Below are 20,941 nucleotides of genomic sequence, written 5' to 3'. Positions count from 1 at the left end.
AAGAATTCCAATGCCTGACAAATACTAGTGCATTTCATCAGAATGTAAATGAAGATTCAGAATCACCTTGATTCCAATGCAATTATGATTTGGACTATAATGCTTTCCAAATCCAAGCTCCCAAACGGGCCCATACACTCTTTCATGCGTAGATGTCTCTCTTTTAACTGTCGAAACTTTTTTCCTGCGTACATCTCTCTCTCTCGAACACACTCTTCCGCGATCGATCAGACTCGAATCTGCTAGTTCCGGAATTAAATTCTAGAAGCTTCCGTACTAGCATCTTATTAGGTTTTGATTTTTGGCATTTGGAAGATTTCGTTGTTTGATCGAATAGAGGTCGACGAAAGAAGTGGGGATTATACGGCGAAAGTTCGGATACAGAGGCTTTTCTTCTTCGGTAAAAGAAACAGAAACATCTTTTATATATATAGCCACAAATCACTTTGATTGGATGACACAGACTATTTCATATGATTACGGTGATTGTGGCCCAAATTTTGGTATGGTTTGGGCCTACTCTCCTCAAATTCGATTTTTTCCTTGAACTTCTGTGGCAATGGAATTCCTCCCCTGTTCTCTTGAAAAAAGCAAATTTCATCCAATGAGCGTGCAATTGAGGCCACATGTAATACAAGATGGATCCAACGACCCCAATGGTACACTGCTACAAGTGGGCCCCACAGAATTGCAAGTTCACAAGGTAGGAAGAATTTGTACTGGAATATAGCTCATCTTTGTCTTGACCAAAACAGAAGAATTTCCAACAGAAACTAACTTCCACTAACATAAACACTAACACAATAAAAGCTTGAAAATCCAAAAAAAAAAAAAAAAGGAAGAAGAAGAAGAAGAAGAAGAAGAAGATAAAAGATAAATACAAGCTTCAAATCATCAAAACAAAAAACAGGAAGTTTCATCACAAACCATGCATCATAAGTTTCTATGCAGATAAGAGTGCAGATTTGAGGAACTCCTCATCCTCCATGAAAACCTGCAGATTCTGAGTCTTCAAGAAGAACTCTATCGCCGCCTCCTCAAACTCCAACAAGCACCCGATCTTGATAAGCTCACAGAGGTCCGGAATCCTATCAGGCTCTTCCCATAACAGCCCTTCTGCTATCACTTCAGAGAAATACGTTGCGAATTTGATGTTGGATTTGTTGCAGGAAATCTTCTGAACAAACAGCTTTGAGTCTTCCCTATCCCAACGAATCATTCGTGCAGCATTTGCTTTGATGATCTTTCCTGCAGAAAGTAGCAGATTGTAGCTTACTGTAATGGGTTCCTCTGAAACAAAGAGTTCGACGCCGAGGAGGCTTTTCACCTTCTGATGCCTCGCGTCCATGGGCATCTCAAATGAAGGATCTGAGAGAAACCCAAGTGCAATTTGGAACAAACCATTCTGGAGCATCTCATATTTTTTATCTAACTTCTTGAATTCGGGCATGTTCGATGCTGAATCTTCATCCTTTATAACAGATTCTGAAATAGTTCGGACCCCAATGCTGCTGTAGATCTTGTTGAGCTTATCACGAGACAGAGAAGGCCAGCTCGATTGTGGATACCAGACAAATATTGGTTCTTGAGAAGCCTCCTCGAAAATATCCTTCAATTGCAGGTCGTCGGGAATGAAAGCGTCTCGCTTGTCGACTAGATGGATTCCCTCAGAAGCCATCTTCACAGGCACCTTCAAGATGCTGCTCAAGAGAAGCTTCTCCAACTTTGAATTCCAATGCTTTGCCACAAACGCCCAGAAAGAACAACATTCCTTGTACACCATTTTGTAGTCTGTTTTTTCCCAATCACTCCACAGACTGCAGTAATCTTCAACACTTGGATTTGAGCTAACTCCAAGCCTCAAGGAGAAGAAGCCAAGTAGATCTTTCTTGTAATACTTGTCCAAAACCTTCAACCGTAAGCCAAAGAGATTATCCTTGTCATGAATGACACAGCATCTTGGGCCCACCCATTCTCCCTTGTCACTTCCATTTGGTATCCAAATCCAGCTAGCTTCTTTACTGTCTGGGTCCCAGTTGAATTTGCTCAAAAACTCATAGATTCTAGTTATGACTGTAGATTGAGAATGGCAACTGAGGTTGCCTGCAAGCAATGGGCAGCCAAATTCAGCATCCACAATCACTCCGATCGCATTGAGCTCTTTTCGATATGATGTAATTTCAGTCCCATAAAAAGCTTCATCGATGAATGGCCCATCTTCGCGTTCTAGAGAAGCCCACTTCGAATCGAGCAGCATACATTCGCTTGGCGATCGATAGCCCATATGGGTCTTCAGCCACTTCTTATTGATACGCCGCATGAACTCCTCTGGTAAGGTGCTGCTGTGCTCCAGTAAATTCTTGATGCATTTCAGCAGTGACAGCACACTTGCAGGAGTTATTCCGCTTGGGTTTTGGATACTGAGACCGGCAGCTACAAACCCTGATCCATCTTCAAATTTGACTACAACACCAAAATCCTTCAACTCATTTCTGTATTCATGGATGTCTTTTCCATAGCATGCATCGCTGTCGTCGATGAACGGAAGGATCGCAATTGGACAGATAGATTCCCATTCCACATCAAACAGTATTGATTCCTGTGGGGATTTAAAGCCAAGGAAGCGGGTCTGCAGCCATTTTTCTTTGAGTATGCAGTTGAATAGCTCTTTGGGGAAGCTACGTTTTGCTTCCTTGAAGTGGCGGTAACATGCCAGCAGTGCTAGCACATTTTCTTTTCTGATGGAAGATGTCTTAATGAGCTCTTCAAAACGACGGGTGACTTCCTTGGACACTCCTTGTAGTGTGACAACTACCCCGGCCTCTTTCAACTCATCCTTGTATGAGCGGATCCGGCTCCCATAAAATCCTTCATCAATCAACGGAATTCCATTGACAACCTTCAAAAGACATTCCCATTTGGGATCAAAGAAGAAAGAATTGGCTGGTGACTGGTAACCGAGATTGGTCTTTACCCATCTCTCATCTTTAAGTTTCCTTTTGATCTGGTCAGACAATCTTGAATTCCGAACGCAATCCAAAATCAAAAGAATGCTATCTGCTGACAGAGAAGGTAAAGAAGCATTAAATTTGAAGTTGTTCGCCACGATTTCCATGTGGTAATTCGCATCAAAGCCAACTACAACACCAAGCAGCTGAAGCTCTTCTTCATAGTTTTCTATATCCTTGCTGTAGTAGTCTTTATCGATGAATGGCGGATTGCTGATCTCCGACACAGCTTTCCATTCAGGCCCATATAAAATAGACCCAACTGGAGATCTGTCACCGTGAGTGGTCCGTAGCCAACGACCATCTTTGATGCTCTTGATGAATTCCTCCGGTGACAGAATCCTCTCTCGCATGAACTTTATCAGCTGCAACATCGACAGCACATTCGCTCTCGTTAGCCTCGTGGATCTGGCTAGCTTCATGAGACGTTCACCAATGTAGCGGCATGCTTCGCCATACTCAAACATCACCCCAATTGTTCTCAGCTCTTCCTTGTAGACACTGATCCTGTTGTCATAGAATCCCTGGTCGATCAAGGGGATATCCACCAGCACAGAACCCATCTGAAGTAGGTTTCCCCAGTCAGAGCTCGATAGGAATGTCTCCGAGGGAGGCTTGTAACCGATTGAGGTCTTCAGCCAACTCCCCTCCTTGATGCATTGCAAGAAACTCTCTGGCATCTGCACCCCCTTATATTTCAAATTCTGAATCCATCCCAAAAGCAGAAATGTGTTTTCTTTCGTCAGCGGAGATGATACAGTAGGAAAAGCAGCGTCAGGAGGACATAGACCCGGTATGTCAGAAGCTTCAGCGTAATCCTCCATGAACTTCATCAGCTGTTTCTTGGATGAATACAGACCAGCAAAATAGCCATCCCGGGCATAATCTTCACCCAGTTCAACATAGTTCTCTCTTCTCCATGGGTTTGAACCCAATAATCCAACCCACTTGCTGCCATTGGCGGGAACAAGGACTTGGCTCCTTCGTGCAGTCACCTGGCCATAGTTATCTACAAGCGGCATTTTATCACACAGCTGCGAGACTTCCTGAACTGACAAGTATTTCTCTGAGAGGGAGTGATATAAGAAGTGTGTAAAAGCTATAACAAGCTTTCTATCATTCATCACTGCATTGACGAGAAGATCACCATATTTGGATACAGTCAGACTGTCCACACTAGCATACTGCTGAAGCCATTCCCGTATTGTTTCCCTCTTTGGAGACAATCTCAAAGCCTCATGTGTGCCTTCTGGGAAGAAGAAGCGGTCCGCAGCACATCGGAATTCCTGGTTCCATTTGATAAGCCACGAAACATGATTAGCTTTGGATGAAAAACATAATGTATTTCCATGCTTGGCGGTTGCATTGTTGATGCTCGACAAGGATTGCATGCAGTTCCGATCAATGTATTTCAGAAGGGGTATATTACTGGTATCAGTCTCCCTGAAAATGTTCCAATTGTCTGCGAAAAAGGATAGCAGCTCCATATAAAGATCCTCAGAAACACCCAGTACTAGATTTGAGCTCTTGATGCATTTCGCATACCATTCGTTGCTGATGGATCCCACACCCAAGAAACCCAGGACATCGTTGTATTCTGCCTGATCGAATGCTGAGTTCAGAATGTAGGTCCCATGGGATGAAAGATTCTGGAAGCTCACACCTTGCTCCCTCGCCTTGATCAAGATATCCAAGAATGCAGGCATTAGCCGGCCCACTTCACTGGGCTTGCAGAATAGCTTTTGCTCTGTGTATGACTCGCATGGTATGATATTCTCCACGACCACCTTCGCTCTTATTGCCTCTCGCACGGTGTTCAGCTCCTTGAATGAAGAGCTTTTTACTGGCAAGAAGTTGAATATCGGAACGAGGGAAGATGTGGGTGTGTTGCCTGTTTCTTTCACTAGAGAAATGAAAGCATTGATGAAAGCAGAAGTCACACAATCAAGAATGCCTTTGTTCCACACATTATCCAAGAGTATGGTTTCTCTTGATGATGCTAGAACAAAATCTGCCTGAATTATGAATGGAAAATTTGTGACCATCTCTGTCGGTAGAAATGCATAAATGCCAGGCATTCCCATCCCTCGATCGAGGCGTTCGCCGAAGGGAAATGCTAGTGTGATCACCCATTCCTCAACTTCCTTCCTCCTCTCAACTTGGTTTTCCAATTTAACTGGGAACCTTTGCTTCCACATATGGTAAGTGCATTCGTTCCCTTTCTGTTCGCAGGGATCTTTAGCGGAGAGCTGGAGAGTGCAGGACTCTGCATTGATGCTCTTCCTTGTCTTAAAGTCAGTTTCACTCGAAATAGAGATGGCACTAACTGTATTAAGCCGAGGATCATCGTTGTCTTCCCTGACACTAAGCTGCTTGATTTTTGAAAGAAACAAGAGGAGCTCAGGGTGCATGCTTGAAAGCTGTTGCTTCACAGCATTTACCTTTTCAGACTTCAATGGCAGGACTATAATGGTTGTCGGAAGGACTTTATCAGAGCCATATATTTTTTGTATGTCGGAAAGAGTTGGGTTCTTGTCCACCCATTCAGGGACAATGAATCCAAGATTGCAGTCTGGATGTGGGTTTTCATTGAACCTTATCTGATACCCATTGCTGAAAATATAAGGCTGGCTGGTAATGAGGAATACGCTCTTGAATCCGATACCTGCCAATCACCTAAGATGTTAGTTTTAATCATACTAAAAGAAATTTGGGGGGAAAATTAGGTAGATAACAGTTAGGCAATTTATTTGAGAGCTAATTTTGGAATGATGAAAGAAACCATATGTTTTCAAGAGATGAATAGAAAACATCCCATGGTTTTGACAGTGGAAATGATAGCAAGGATCATGTTCAATAACCACATGTGAACATCTTTTCAAGGGAAGAGGAATTATCCACCAGTAACATTAACATTCAACCTTTTCCCAAGCCTAGTTAAGGGATGGGTGTTGATGCCAGGTGTTTCGTGAGAAGCCACATTTTTCCAAGAAACCATATATTTTCAAGGGATGAATAGAAAACGTTCCACAGTTTTGAAAGTGAGGATGATAGCAAGGATCTTGTTGAAGAGTTGCGTATTATGAACATGTTTTCAAGGGATGAGGGATTCTCCACCAGTGAAGTTTTCAAGAGACAAAGAGAAAAGGTTTTGTGGTTTTGAAAGCGGATATGATGGTAAATAAAACCCTGTTCTGGTGGAGATTGATGCCAGGTATTTCGTGTGAAGCCATATGTTTCCAAGAAACCATATGTTTTCAAGGGATGAATAGAAAACGTTCCACAGTTTTGAAAGTGGAGATGACAGCAAGGATCATGTTCAAGAACTGCATGTTGTGAACATGTTTTCAAGGGAGGAGGAATTCTCCACCAGTAAAAGCACTCCAGTTCTAGTTGGAGGGTTGATGACAGGTATTTTCAAAGCAATCATAAGAATTCTTGTTTCAGATATTAAGATTGGCATGTGGCCCAGAAACAGGATTGCTAGAGCCCACTCCAAATAGCTCATCTAATCCAAATAGCTCATCTAAGGCTTTGACAACGAAGTTTTCAAGAGACGAAGAGAAAAAGTTTTGTGGTTTTGAAATCGGATATGATAGTAAATAAACCCTGTTCTTGTGGAGATCGGAACTTATACGGAAAAAAATTCGGCAAATGAAATAATGGTTCACACAGACATATGGTGTGGATTGTTTTGGATACATAACTGGCTTACACTCTTTCTTTGAGTTCAATAAAAAAAAAAAAAAGGTACTGCTTGTCATTTCATCTATTGGGTAGCTTCTTAGGTGATTTTTAGTGTTAGGCATTATATAGGTATGTTGACACTTGTCGCTTGTGTTTGATTGTTTCTTGTATAATGTGTTAGATAGTTTTGCCACATTCTCTCTATCACACTCTCCATCAATCCATCCATACATCCTTCAATCTCAAGCATCTAGGTTTGGTTTTAAAATTTGAAATCCAAATGAGCCAAGAGATTGTGTAATATAATTATCTTAGTGTAAAAATAAAAAAACAACATGGCAGTTGTATTTGCAATGAGCTTGGATTGCTTTTATTGTTTCTTCTGTACCCCTTCTTTCTTTTTTTCTCATTGGAGATTGGTGAAAGAGTTCATGGTGTTGTCATCTATGAGAGAGATTCTCATTCTTGTTCTTTCTGATAAGATCAATCTTGGACTCTTATTGTTTTTTACTACCTTGGAAATGTTTAGATGTTGGAATATGCGCAATTCCAATGCACTGGAAGAGACTTGTCTTGTCAAACCTATTCACAATATGTAAATTTGATCGAATATCAAACTCAATTTGAGTAATTCACTTTGTTTCCAAATAATGTAGGAGTCATACATCAATTAACAAAGCCTTTTTGTATGGAGATCTATAAAAGGCCTATACGTGCGACCTATATTAACAATTCGCAATGAGGAAGGAAATGTTTGTCAGTTAGAAAATGGTTTGTATAAATTGAAACAATCTCCTAGAGCATGGTTTGAGAGGGTTTATCAGATCATCAATGGGGTATAGATTTTGAATAAGTGGTGCAAATAAATGTATCTTGAAGGTACTGGATATTATGACACTGATTTTGAATGTAGATGACATTTGTTGAATTGAAAGTTACCAAGATTGATTATCTGATATGAATTACATTGGCTCAGTAAGATATTTTCTTAGAGTGAAAGTTACTCAATCAAGAAAGGGGATCCTTTTTCCAAAACACTTTTCAAGTTCCATGATGTTTTTATGGAATATCTGAGATGTAATCGGAAAATCCACCTGGAGGCCAGCTGGTTGACAGGCCCATATAAAAGAGAAGGCAAGCAGCCAATCATACAACTTCTGTCAAGCAATCTTGAATATGAATGTTAAGAATGCTATCGGCAAAACAAGATTTATACATCAAATAGCTAGTACAATGCCACAAAGAAGACATGGCTGCAACTTGAGCTGATCCTGTCAGGTTGGAGTTTGTTGGATCGAATATAGAGGATTTTGGGTTGTGCACCTTGCGTTGGAAGTCAGGCTGGGTTGGATTGTACAATTGGGTCCTCTAGAGGTCAGGTTGGATTACGGTTGACCCAAAATCTGAGCCAACAAGCCCGAGTTGCACCCCGAGATCAAGATCATCACCAAGTAGTTGGGATATGGCTGTGATGAAGATAAATAACAAATAGCTGGGACATGGCTACTATGAAATGGGACCCCAAATAGCTAAGACAAGGATACAGATCAACCCCAAATAGCTGGGGCAAGGCTTTGGAGAAGATCGACCCCGATCACTAGGGCAAGGCCATGATAAAGATCAACATCAAAATAACTTGAACGAGTAATTCAAATCAAAATGTTCACTTATGGATCCAGTTTAGATGTATCATGAAAACGTTTATTTGATAACTGACAATCAAATTGGAGAAAATTTCTTGGATGGTTAGAAGTTAAAGATACCCAATGGCTCTGTTTCAACAAACAAGTGTCCACATGTCGAAGATTGGGATTGTTCAACCAATCTGACTTTGGAACTTGAGTTCCACAATTTAGCTTATCAAGACTCATACACGACCAAGTATCAAAAAACTCCCCATTCAAAATGGTTAACAAATCAAGACCACAACCAAAATCAAGAACTCAATGAGTAAACAAGAAGCTTACAGTTAGATAATGCAAGAACATGTTTCGGATTATCATAAATAACCTCAAGCATGCAGCAAGAAAAGAAGGCTTAACAAGTGAAGATAAAAGAGTGTTCAAGTTTCAAATATGAAAACATAAAAGAGAAACAGCTTCCGAAATGCATTAGTATTTAGGAACACCTAAAAGAATATGCATGATAAAAACAATAAAGACCTCTGGAAAATTCAAATAATGAAACTTAAATAACCCCAAATAGATATGATGATGGTGTTGAAATTGGGGAGCTCAACGAGCTCTTATCTGATGCACTGCTCTCAATTTGGACAAGTGTCCACAGAAGACCATTCATCAGGTGGGTCCCACCATGATGAAATTGAGTAGCTCAACAAGTTCTTATATGATGCACTGATCTCAGTTGGGACACATGTCACAACCATCCATTGTCAAGACCATTCATAAGGTGGGTATTGCTTGCCAATCACACGATGCGCAACCCCAAACATCCAATCGGGGGAACTTTTTACATTCATTGCCGACATTTGCCAAATATCCTTTTCCATCATCCTTCCGTATGTCTCAGCATTGAACCATTAAGATTGTCTGAACAGTGAGATATTTCCAGTCACAGATCTATGGAAGGACCCACCCAAGTGAACGGTCAATAGGGGTCGTTTGGATGCCTGTAAATGGTTTACAGTTTGTGTTTGGATGCTGAAAAATGCCTGTAAATAATTTACAGGCTGTAAATCATTTACAGATTTCAGCCTCATTTGATTTACAGGCAAATAGTTGTGATTCCATTTACAGGACTCAAAGAATTTACAAGCTATCCAAACACAGATAATCATTTATCTGTAAATCACTTACAACCAAACAGGACAGGCTGTAAATGATTTTAAACCATCTACAGGCATCCAAACGACCCCTTACATGGGCCATCTAGTGAAATTTCCTATTTTTAGTGGGAGATTTATATGATAATGAAATTTATAAATGACCACTTTAATTTTTGTTATCAACCATGGAAATACTTAATCCCACTGAAAATTTTGTAATGGAAAACATCAGAGATTTTGTTATGTATCTGCTTCAAGAAAATTCAGTAATCGAAGTGATGGGAAGAAAAACTGTTATCGAATCGAAATACCTTTCTCTCCAATATATCCACATTGCCTCTTCCCTTTCTTTGTCGATCCTCCAACATTGCATATGGAGTTGATATTCTTCTCGGAGAAGCCTCTTTCATTGTTGAATATAAGTAGAGTCGAGGCGGCACCAGTTGCTGTGATGTCTTTTGATGTGATAACGAACTCCAGAGACGGATCATCAGATAAATACTCATTATCTTCGGCATTCTGTAAATTCATAATCCAAACTCCTTCAATTGCACCAAGTACAGAACATGCATGTTCTCCCCCTCATGATTGGATCAGCCTGATTTTAGATCAGGAGATATTCATGGTGGGGCCCACATTTTGGACGACTCAAATGCAATACACTCGTGGCACGTTAGCACGTGTGAACGAGATGGGTCGTAACTTACAGTCCATTGAGGTGTTTGTGAATATTCCTCTTTAGAAAGTAAGGGAAAAAAAAAAAAAGATGCGACAGTTTAGTTAATTGCTAGTATGAAAGGCAGATTTTTCACTATTGAGTGATAAGAGTCCAGAAAGAAGAATGATTTTAGGTGGGGTCCACTTGATAATTTCTCACCCATAAATGGAGCTGTCAACGGGCCGGGCCTGGTGTAAACTTCGGCCCGGATTTTGCATTGTTTTGGGCCGGGCCGTCGGCCTGTCCTATCCAAATTTCTGATTTTTCACGCCCGAGCCCGGTCCATTGACACCCTACCAATAAAGAACTTCATTTATTGGTGATTCGCACTGGATCATTTTTTTCTGAAAAGAAAAAATTTGTAAATTGGTGAAAGCTCCACCAATTGAATGGTTAGGATCATCACATATGGGTATGAATTTAGGACAGAAGTACATGCATGGTGAAACTAATACAACATGTGGCATGGATCATGTACAGGTCTATGACTGACGCAGGGAGGACATGAGGTCGAGCACGTCTTCCTCAAGAGGATAACTGTTCCGAATCCACGGAATTTCATTGGACTCCTCACATAAACTCCTCAAATCCATGAGGAAAAGAACAAGAAAATAGAAAATAATTTCTATAAAATTCAAAATTGATTTACGAATGAAATAAACAAGTTCACAACCCTTTAAATAGGGATACCAAGCAATGGGGGAGAAATCAGGATCAAACTATAAGTAAAACTCCTACAATTCGCAACTTACTATAAATAGTAAACTTACCATTTATAGATGGCCGTGAAGTCTACCAGTGCCAAGGTTTTCAGCTAGAAAAGTATGTGTCCTACTTGGCTTCACCAAGCTGTTCTCCTAATTATTCTAAGCTCTTTTCACGATGGGCGCAACTCCTAAAACCCAACGGATAAAGAGTTATAATCAAAATAAAACTTACTATTTGTAGTAAAAACGGAATTAAAATAAGGAAATGACCATCAATCTAATGGTATTTCACAATTCCAGCTTGCGCAACCTGGCATAGCAGGGTTGGGTGGCTAAAGTAGCTTGTTCTACGCCAAATTCATATATTTTACATCCGATAGCTCATTCCGAATTGCGAGATACGCCTGATTTAAGGTCTAACGGTCCGAATCACTTCTATCGTTGACCGGGCCTTTTCTGATCCATCTTGGCCATGAAACTGTCCACGACCCTCTCTACATCAATGACAAATGCCAAACTTGATTGGTATGTACAAGATGGTGGACCATTACATGACACTTGCCCAATTTTACAATAAATTCGTTTGTAAAAATCACTTGTTTAAAACTGAAAAAGCTCTTATTTAAAATAAGTATATTTGGTAAAATATTTGAAAAAGATTTTCTATTGTTGTATTAGTTGATGTTATTTTTAAAAATTAGAACAACTCAGTTATAAGATTAACATATGGTTGTTTTGGTGTATCTCATCATAAACGGACTGTGCCCAAAATGGCAAAAGAATAGATGGCTTCAAGCTCATGTTTTCAGACATTTGGGCTGTCTATTATATCCGGCAATGGATGTGGATAATCAATCATATAGAGCCCATCTTTAATGTGGACCGTTTATTGTGTGGGCCAAACCTTCAAAGAAGGTTGTCTATCATGTGAGGCCCATTTAAAATGTGGACCATTCATCATTACGGCCTAAACTTTGACTTGGACTGTCCGTTAGGTGGGGCCTACCTTGATGTAGGTTATCCATCATGTGAGGGCCTATCTTGTTTTAGGTCATCCATCATATGATGCCCACCATCAATGCTAATTGTCCTTTACATGGTCAATGTCCACTACCCATCACGTGGAGTTCACATATGATGTATCCATCATGTGGGTCCACTTTCAATGTTAGTTGTCCATCACGTGGGACCCACTTTTGATGTCCACCATCTATCAATGGGACTCACCTTCTACGTGGATTCGTGTTCGGCGACTTGGATATGGGCCATCCATCTTGTAAGACCTTGGGTGTGGGCCGTCCATTAGGTGGGGTGCACTTGATGTGGATTGTCCAAAACGAAAGACCACACTTTGATGTGGGCCATCTATCATGTGAGGCCCATTGCATCCATTATATCAATCAACCTTGATTGGGACCATTCATTACATGGGACCTAGATGCAGATTGCTTACTATAGCATACCGAGTACACTGTGGGGCCAGCCATTAGCATGGATGTATATATCATCTACGTCGTCAATCCACTTTTCTATATCATTTTATTTCAGAGCATTAGCCTAAAATTGAAGCATATTCAAAGCTCAAGTGGACCATACCACAAGAAACAAAGGAGATAAAGGCATCCACCATTGAGACCTTCCCAGGGGGTTCTCAGTGATGTTGATTTGTCATCCTACCTTTTCATAAAGTAACAAAAACATGAATGAATGAGAAAAACAAAAAACAAAAACAAATATAAGCTTGATTCGAAATTTATGGCTTCCAAGAAGTTATCAACAGTGGTCATTCAATTCATGATGTTTCTTGCGGTGTGGCCGACTGGAGGCAAAAGTGCTCGCGACCGTCAGAACCTTAAAATAATCATTTCTCACAAATCAAAATAAGTTTTTTGACATACCATATATGATTTTAAGGTAGAAGAATTTACTTTAGCCGACCAACCCCCGCTATGCTAGTTTGCCCACACCGGATTTATGAGATTCCATTATACCAACATTCAAAAGTCCATTTTATTTTCATTTTTTTTATAAATAGTATGCTTTATTTCAATCATAACTTTTGATCCTTTTGAATTGTAGGAGATGTGCCCAACATGAAAGGACTTCGAAAAATTAGGAGAATAACGTGGTTAGGCCAAATTGGACACTTATTATTTTTAGCCAAAAATAATGAAATCTAGTAGGAATCATGATTGTTTATAAGTAGTAAATTTATTATTTATAGTAAGCCACATTTTTAGGGAATTTGATTTTTTAGGGAATTGGACACATTTTAAACCTAAAACTTCGTCCTAGGTTTAAACTCATTATTTAAAGTAGGGCTGAAAGTCAGATGGTTTTAACTTGACCGACCCATGACTATCTTGATATTGGGTTGAGCTTGGGCGGATGTATCGGGTTCGGTCTTAGGCTTGGGCTATATAAACACCAACCAGATAAAACTTGGGTTGAGCATGGGTTGAGGTCTCGAGATGCCCGACCTAACTTGAACCCAATCGATATATAAGTTGGTTATAAATTATAATTGAGTGCGGATCATCTGTGTTGAAGGCATTAGAAATTCCAGTACCATCAGGTTTCATTGGTCCATGTCATTTATGATGACCAAGCTAATAAGATACACCGGATTTCTGTCTCCCTAATGGATTGCGTGCTACATAACATGACTTTTAAAGGAGTAGTTGTCCTATATATTTAGCTTGTTCATTTAGAAAAAATAAAGTCCTTTATGATAAATAACTACATATATAATTAATAAAATCATATGTACAAAAAATAAAACGTGTATTAAAAATATAATAAACTAATGTAATAATGAAAATATTAGCATGTATCCACCCGACCAACCCGACCGATCCTGCTTGAGTTAAGCTTGAGTTGAGAATTCCAAACCTGAGGTGAGGTTGGGTTGGGTTGGGTTGGGTTGGGTTGAGGTATAAGAACCTTGGGTTGGGCTTGGGTTGAGCACCAATCCGACCTAACCCACCTGACTATGAACCCTAATTTAAAGGATTATAATTTCATTTTTATGATTGATGAATTTATTTTCAAATTTATTAAAATTTATTTTTACTTTTTATCCCTCATGGATTTGAGGAAACTCTGTGAGGAGTTCAAAAAACTCTATGGATTCAAATTAGTTGTCATGAGGGAAACGATGATCGACATTATCACGTCTTTACCTGCATGACTTGGTAGTAAGGATTCCCCTTAGATTGATGGCAACTAATAATGGAATGGACAAAAATCCTGTAAACGGTGATTTAGGGATTCATTATTTTATTGGGAAGAATGATAGCTTTCAAACGGGAGAGTCAATCGACCATATAAGGACTGCAGACAACACTCAATTGTATTGTGAATGCGCTAATTCCATTGCGAGCCCAATCAATACTCAACTACCTGTAATCGCTGTACAGCATAACCCCAATTTTCGTAAAGCACTTCCGGAGGTGAATCGTATGGCTACCCTAGATGAGTCGAGCTCCAGCAACGAGGACATTAGTAACGGCGTTGTCCAACGACCGGTGCATAAAGACGATCGACTAGATTATGTTAAAAGAGACTAACGAGTTAAGGCTGAACTTTTCAATTTTAATGGCTTTTTGCATATAAAAGATTTCCTCGATTGATTAGCCAAAACAGAACGACATTTTGATACATAAATGTACCAAAACTTTTTTTTAAAAAAAAAAGAAGAAGTAAAATTAGTAGCAATAACTTAAAATTTGGTGCATTTTCATGGTGTGAGCAATTACAACTCTCATGTGCCCGACAAAACAAGGCGTCCATCCGATCATGGTCACGGATGAAATGCCTTCTTCGATCACAATTCTTTCCTATTGATTACGAGCATGTATTGTTCCAGCAATACAAAAATCACTGACAAAGGAATCGAACCGTCACATATTATACCGAAAAATTCTACTGGTTGGCAATGCAAAATGACTCATCGAAGACCAAATCATAAAAGGTAGCACGGTTCATAGTCGATTTATGATCAACAATTCATGATCGAGTTTAGATACATCTCATTGGGACTGTGCATGAACAGTTGATAGGTAGGACAGAAATGCAGCTTGCAAGAGTCCTTACTCAGTCTTATCATTTGACTCGACCTCCGATTATAGGTCTCACGCAAAATTCATCACTAGCCAAAGTAAAGAAACCAACAAAAGAACGACCTTAAGCTCCTACAACCGCAAACTGTGATACAGGATGCAGTCCATCTATATCACAACATGCAGCACCCATAATAGCACATCCAAATAGAATTCCAAATTCTTATCGTTTAGGGCGAAAGCCAAACAATTACCTGTGAAATAAGTAATAATTACTTACCGGGGAATTGCCCTTCGTTTCCAGTGCGCTGATGTCGACGGCGTAACCGTTTGGCGTTAAAATCGAGGATGGTTGTGAAAGGAATATAGGGCCCATTGTGATGTACATGATGTATCAACACTGTTCATCCTGTATGTCAGCCTCATTTAGGCCATGACCTGAAAAATGAGACAGATCCAAAGCCCCAGTGGACCACACCACAGGAAACAGTGGAAATTTAATGTTTGCCGTATATAAATTTTGTGGCGCTTAGATGTTTTGGCTGAAGCTGATATTTGTGTTTATCCCTTATCAATTTTAGACTTAGGCTCTAAAATCTTCTGATAAAATAGATGGACGGTGTGGATATGTCATACACATCACAGTGGGGTCCACAAACACAAGTCAACCTTTTTGGACCAATTGTCGAGGCAGAATTGCATTTGAAAATCCAAACGGAAGAAAAAGGTAATAATGAACTTTTGCAAAGGTATTTTCCAATTCCCTTGAAATCAAACAGGCCCTTAGGGCGAAAGCCAAACAATTATTCCAAATCCTCATGCATAAGTACCTTATCTTAAGTAACTTAAGATTCAAACGCCCCAATATGCCTTGTACATTTTTCCTGGGAATACAGCGAATTGAATGGAGTAACTAACGCTGCGTTCACACGTCCCAGTGGACGTGTACAGAGGACACCCAAGTCAATCTAAGGTATTAGGGCAGGTTACACTGGCATAAAAGAGGATACAGCTCTATATATGGACCGTTGATGGTCTTATTCAACACATGTGTGGCCCACTTGATGTGTGACCAAGTTAATGAACGACCCGGCCAGATTTTTTAGCAAAACGACCTTGATAAATGGGTCCACCTTTTGAACGGCTCAGATGTTCAATAGAATCGGCACTGTAGCACGTGTGAACACATTGTAAATGATTGACCGTGCCAAGACTTTTCACGAGTATGAATTACCCGAGCAGTGGAGTTTCGCTCTCATCGGGTCTTGGTCCTTGTGGTCCCCTTCTAGCTTTTATGTTTTGAATGCAGATTGTTCCTAGTGACCCTACGGCTATCACATCCACAGTCACATGACATGGCAGCATTTAATTGGACTACGTACTACTGCCCACATAATTTGAATCCCATCGGGTTAGGGCATCATAACCCAGTCATTAACTGAGACATGGCCTACGCACATCTTTTAACTGGGTAAAAGATGGACCCGAACCCGACTAATCATCCAAATAAGTCCCAGAAATTAGGCCCTAGTTGGGATCTCAACTTTATGTACGTGGCCCACTTAATGTGGGGTCCACCATCTACTATCTCTCGTTACATGAATCGACGTAGGATTTTTCTAGAAAAGAAGTACAGATGGCCCAATAAACTGACTGTGATGTACATGCCATCATTTAAAGTGGGGCCCGAGAATTGCACGGTTTGGATTAAAGTGGTGCCGGACCAAGCCCACTACTAGCTAAGTATCTAATAAACCCTATTCGGACTTCATCAGCCCGAGGCCAAACGATTATCGTATTGAACGGTTAAAACCCCATCTGTATCATTGACGTGGAGATTATCACACCAGCCTAATCAAAATTGGGTAAGAAAAATCAAACCCAAACCCGATCTAACCGAGTTAAAATCGGGTTCGGGTTTGGATCAACACATATCTTGCGAATTTTAAAATGTGGATGTGATGAATATTTCGCGAATTTTCCACCAATTTATCCCGTGATTAACGTAAGAAGTATTTAAATTCGGAACTAACTTAATATATAATTATAAATTAACATTTTAAAATTATTTATTAATTCATAAAATATTATTATTTTTGCGAGATTTTCGGGGTAATATCCCGAGAAAACCCACAAAATTTTAATAATTCCCGAGAATTAGATTTGTTATTATGGATTAAGTGGAGCCCAGTAAGTTATTGGGCCTAAAACTCATAACGGGCCAACAGCAGTTAAAGCCCACCGAGACCGGTCCATCCTCCTGCCCAACCGGTCCGTGTCGGCCGGCTCAGCCAATTTGCCATTCTGTGTGTGTGAGAGAGAGAGAGAGAGAGACCTGAATGAGCTCCATGAGGAAATGGACGTCTTTAGTATACAGCTCGGCGGACAGAAAATTAACGGCCTGATGTAAAGCTCCCGCTAGAGGATTTGGTTTTCCACCAATGGAGAATGTCTCTCTCCTAATGTGCTCAATATGCTCTCTTGGCGTTTTCGTCTCCATCGCTACTCTCAGTCGCGAAATATACCAGAATGCTATTTCTTATGGGAATCCAAATGCAGGAAATCAAAAACCAGGAATCGTATTTCTCCGCATTTGATTTCACTTATTATATAGGAGAAGAGATGCTTAGGGAAGAAGGAAAGAACATAGAAAAGCTCAAAAGCGATCGGACAAAGAGACAGCCGGAGAGAGAGGAAGGTGCTAAAAGCACTCGCTCGAGCGCACCTTGAAATTCCACTCGCCTCGCACGTGGGAACTGTGGATACGTGTGAGAGATATGAGTGCTTCATCAAGTTGGGCGGACAAAAAAATGAACGGTTAGTAGAGATTTAATTTTTTGGGTCAATTTCTGTGAGCATGCGTGGCCCACCTGGTGATCAAATTTATGCGAAGTGGTTCACTCGAATACATCTGGACGGATTGCTATATCATACGTCAGACTTTAGCCATTGGACTCTAGTTCTTTTCAATGATCCAAACCGTTTATTTGATAATGATTCTCTTGGATTGGAGATTTCTGAAATTTTTATCAAGTTGAAGATTATAATAGCCGTCCATTTTCAACACAAGATCCACATTTCAAAGGGTTGAAATGAGCCAAATCGATTTTTTTTTTTTTTGTACATACACCGTAAAATGGAACTTTAATCTTATAAACGGTTTGGGTCATTGGAATAAGACTCATATTCAAAGATTATGTATCCGAGAAAACCTTTTCTCAAAATGCTACTGATTGCACTCGTTTAGAGTGCACTCGCATTACACGTGGATACGAAGCACACATGTAAGATATCATGTCCGTTAGTCCTTGGCTCCCAGCATCCTAGATGGCATGCCTGAGAAAAAGAATCACGACGGTATAATCATCTCGTTGGGAAAAGGTGTTCCTCGAATTGGACCGTTGCTAGAATTGTACTGAGCGTTGTCGTCGTTCGACCCATCTGGAGACCATCTCGTCCTGAGTTTTCGATAGTCAACCTTGACAGCGAAGATCATCTGATAAGCTGCTTCGATATCTCATACGTGTGCCTTGTACGTGTGCCAACGTGTGAGGTGAGTGAAGTCGAGCGTTTCGTGATAGTCGTAACGAGAATGGGAAAGAAGGTGTCTGATTCCCGCTCTGTACGGTCTCGTACTATAAAGTGAGAGTGACTCCGCGTTGACGGGGCTTTTTAGATTTCGAAGGAGAATATCAACTTAAAGAGAATCGCGCGAGGAGAGACTGAAGATGTGGATTTCGTCATACGTGCCAAATCAAAACATATATACGAGATCATGGCCATTCATTTAATATTCTTAAAGTCCATTATCAAAATAAATAAAAATATATTCATTTAAATTAGAAATAACATATGAGGAAAATTGACGGTTAAAAAATAAATATTTTCCAATACATTAGATCTAGCGTTTTATATGTGGAAAAATAAATAGAAGTACACAAAACGATTATTTTATTGGAATTTTCACACTATTATGGGTCGGATTTCTCATATATATTCTAAATTAGCTAGCGTCCCGATATTCACTTCTTCGACCTTTCCTCGCTTGTATCGCTCCGCATTTCTTCTCCAAGGAATTTGAATGTGCGCGATTGCATCATCGACAGTATACGCGGGTTTGAATTTATAGGCTAAATAAAGAAGGATAAGAAATGATATTTAAATAAAGTAAAAATTTTATTTTTTGAAATAATTACTTTAAAAATTATAATTTTAAAGTGTAATTAAATATTTCAATGGTCTAGATTATGAAATTTTGGGACCTAATTGTCAGAATTGAACACTGGCATGTACTGTGAAAAGAAGGACGTCATGTAACATATAATTTCTTCATCGTTTCTTACCCGCGAAGTTTCGAGTTCCACACTTCTGATACGCAGAGTGAGAATCTTCTCACTTTCATCGTTTCCAAGCCTTTTGATACTCTGGCAGAGTATCTCCATCCATATGCTGGCACGTAGTCACGGTATACGAATAATACACTTGCCCCGTAGGATTTTCAGTACCTTCTAGTTTTCAGTTTCTACCGTGGAGCAAATATTTCAGTGATCGAAACCGTTAATATATATGATGGGCACCCTTTTGATGTCCCACGCAGTAACGAAATCCCAGACGTGAACGGTTAGGATTTTTACACGTGGTATATTTCTTATGCATAGCACATCCACTGTCCAGCCCAGCATATCAACGGTTTGGATCATATAACCATAAGCTTCGCTTGTTCAAACTAAAATCAGGGGCTTAAGTTGTGGTTTTTCATCCCAGAATGAGGATAAAGTTGTGTGCCAATCCTCACCGTCCGTTTTATAAATTGAGAGAGATGTCGGCTGCAATCTGAAGATTAAGTAGATCCAAATGTCAGGTGGACCACACCATAGGAACAGTGGTAATTGAACGGTCAACATTAAAAACTTACAAAGGCCCACTGTAAGTAGATCCACAATGTTTATTTACCATCCAAACCGTTGATAAAGGTCAAAAAGATCTGGATGAACTAAAAGATAAAGATCAGTTTGATCTAAAACTTTTGTGGCCTAAAAAATTATTTTAATGGTCATTCATCATTTTTTCCATTGGTATTGCCAACCTGTGATCTGGATATACTTAATTTTGGGGAACACCTCCTAAAATGGGCCGGGAAAATGAATGGACGGCGTGGATATACAAAATATTTATAAAGGTAGGCTCCATATGGTAAGGATAACGCCTTAGTGGGTGTTCCCCGGGTAACACCGGAGGCTGATTTCCTCGCAAGAATTTGGGTGGGGCCACTGCGATGTTCGTGAGAAAGTTACTCCGTATATTATATTTTAGACCTCATTTTAGGACATGCGGCCAAAAATAAAGTGTATCCAAAACTCAAATGAGCCACACTAGAGGAAACGGTGGGGATTTAGTGACCACCGTTGAAACATTTATATGTCCACATAGGTTTTGTATCAGTCTAATTTTTGGTATTTTCACTTCGTCCCATTGAAAATGACCTTTTAAACGGTTTGGATGGAATATAAACATCAAGGTGGAGCCTAGGAAGGTTTCAACGGTGGGCATTCCTTTCCTCGCTGTTTCATCTCGCATGGCCCACTTGAGTCTTTGATCCTCCTATTTTTTTTCCCATATCATAAAATTAACTCGAAAAACGGATGAACGGGTAGATTTCTCGTAAACATAACGGTGGACCCCACTTTGCATCCTACCGCAGTAACTTATGCGAAAGTCTTTTCCCAGGAAACCGGTAACAGATAATCCGCTCCCTACGTTTAGGTGGCTACGTAGGCATTTGGGCGTAAATCACGGAAGCAGGTTATCTGGTGTACCACACATCAGCTATATAGCTTCCGTAGTCTTCTATAGTGTCGTGCGAAGACGAGCACTGACCCTCCTCCAGCCCCGAGTTGTACGAACGGTTCAGAGGAGATTAAAGTTACATGGCCCCCACAGTGATGTATTTATTATATCTACACCGTTCATCTATT

General features: G+C 40.0%; 1 protein-coding gene across 2 annotated transcripts in view; it reads right to left on the bottom strand.

Moving 5' to 3' along the window:
• The window catches only part of LOC131246676 (uncharacterized), a 52,870-nt gene extending 35,223 nt beyond the window's left edge, over positions 1 to 17,647 (bottom strand). Inside the window, exons 1-3 of one of the 2 annotated variants that reach the window (XM_058247032.1) lie at positions 17,302 to 17,628; positions 9,792 to 9,999; positions 855 to 5,673 (exon numbers count right to left, since the gene is read on the bottom strand). In XM_058247032.1, the coding sequence (XP_058103015.1) occupies positions 944 to 5,673; positions 9,792 to 9,999; positions 17,302 to 17,466 (5,103 nt within the window). In that variant the 5' untranslated portion in view covers positions 17,467 to 17,628 and the 3' untranslated portion in view covers positions 855 to 943. Of the gene's footprint in view, positions 1 to 854; positions 5,674 to 9,791; positions 10,000 to 17,301 lie in introns of those variants that run through there. The other variant, XM_058247030.1, reaches the window with a different exon arrangement.
• Between the last annotated feature and the right edge of the window lie 3,294 nt (positions 17,648 to 20,941).

Source organism: Magnolia sinica, chromosome 5 (genome assembly GCF_029962835.1).
Source record: "Magnolia sinica isolate HGM2019 chromosome 5, MsV1, whole genome shotgun sequence".
Lineage (NCBI taxonomy): Eukaryota > Viridiplantae > Streptophyta > Magnoliopsida > Magnoliales > Magnoliaceae > Magnolia > Magnolia sinica.
This window is presented reverse-complemented; position numbering and strand designations above follow the sequence as displayed.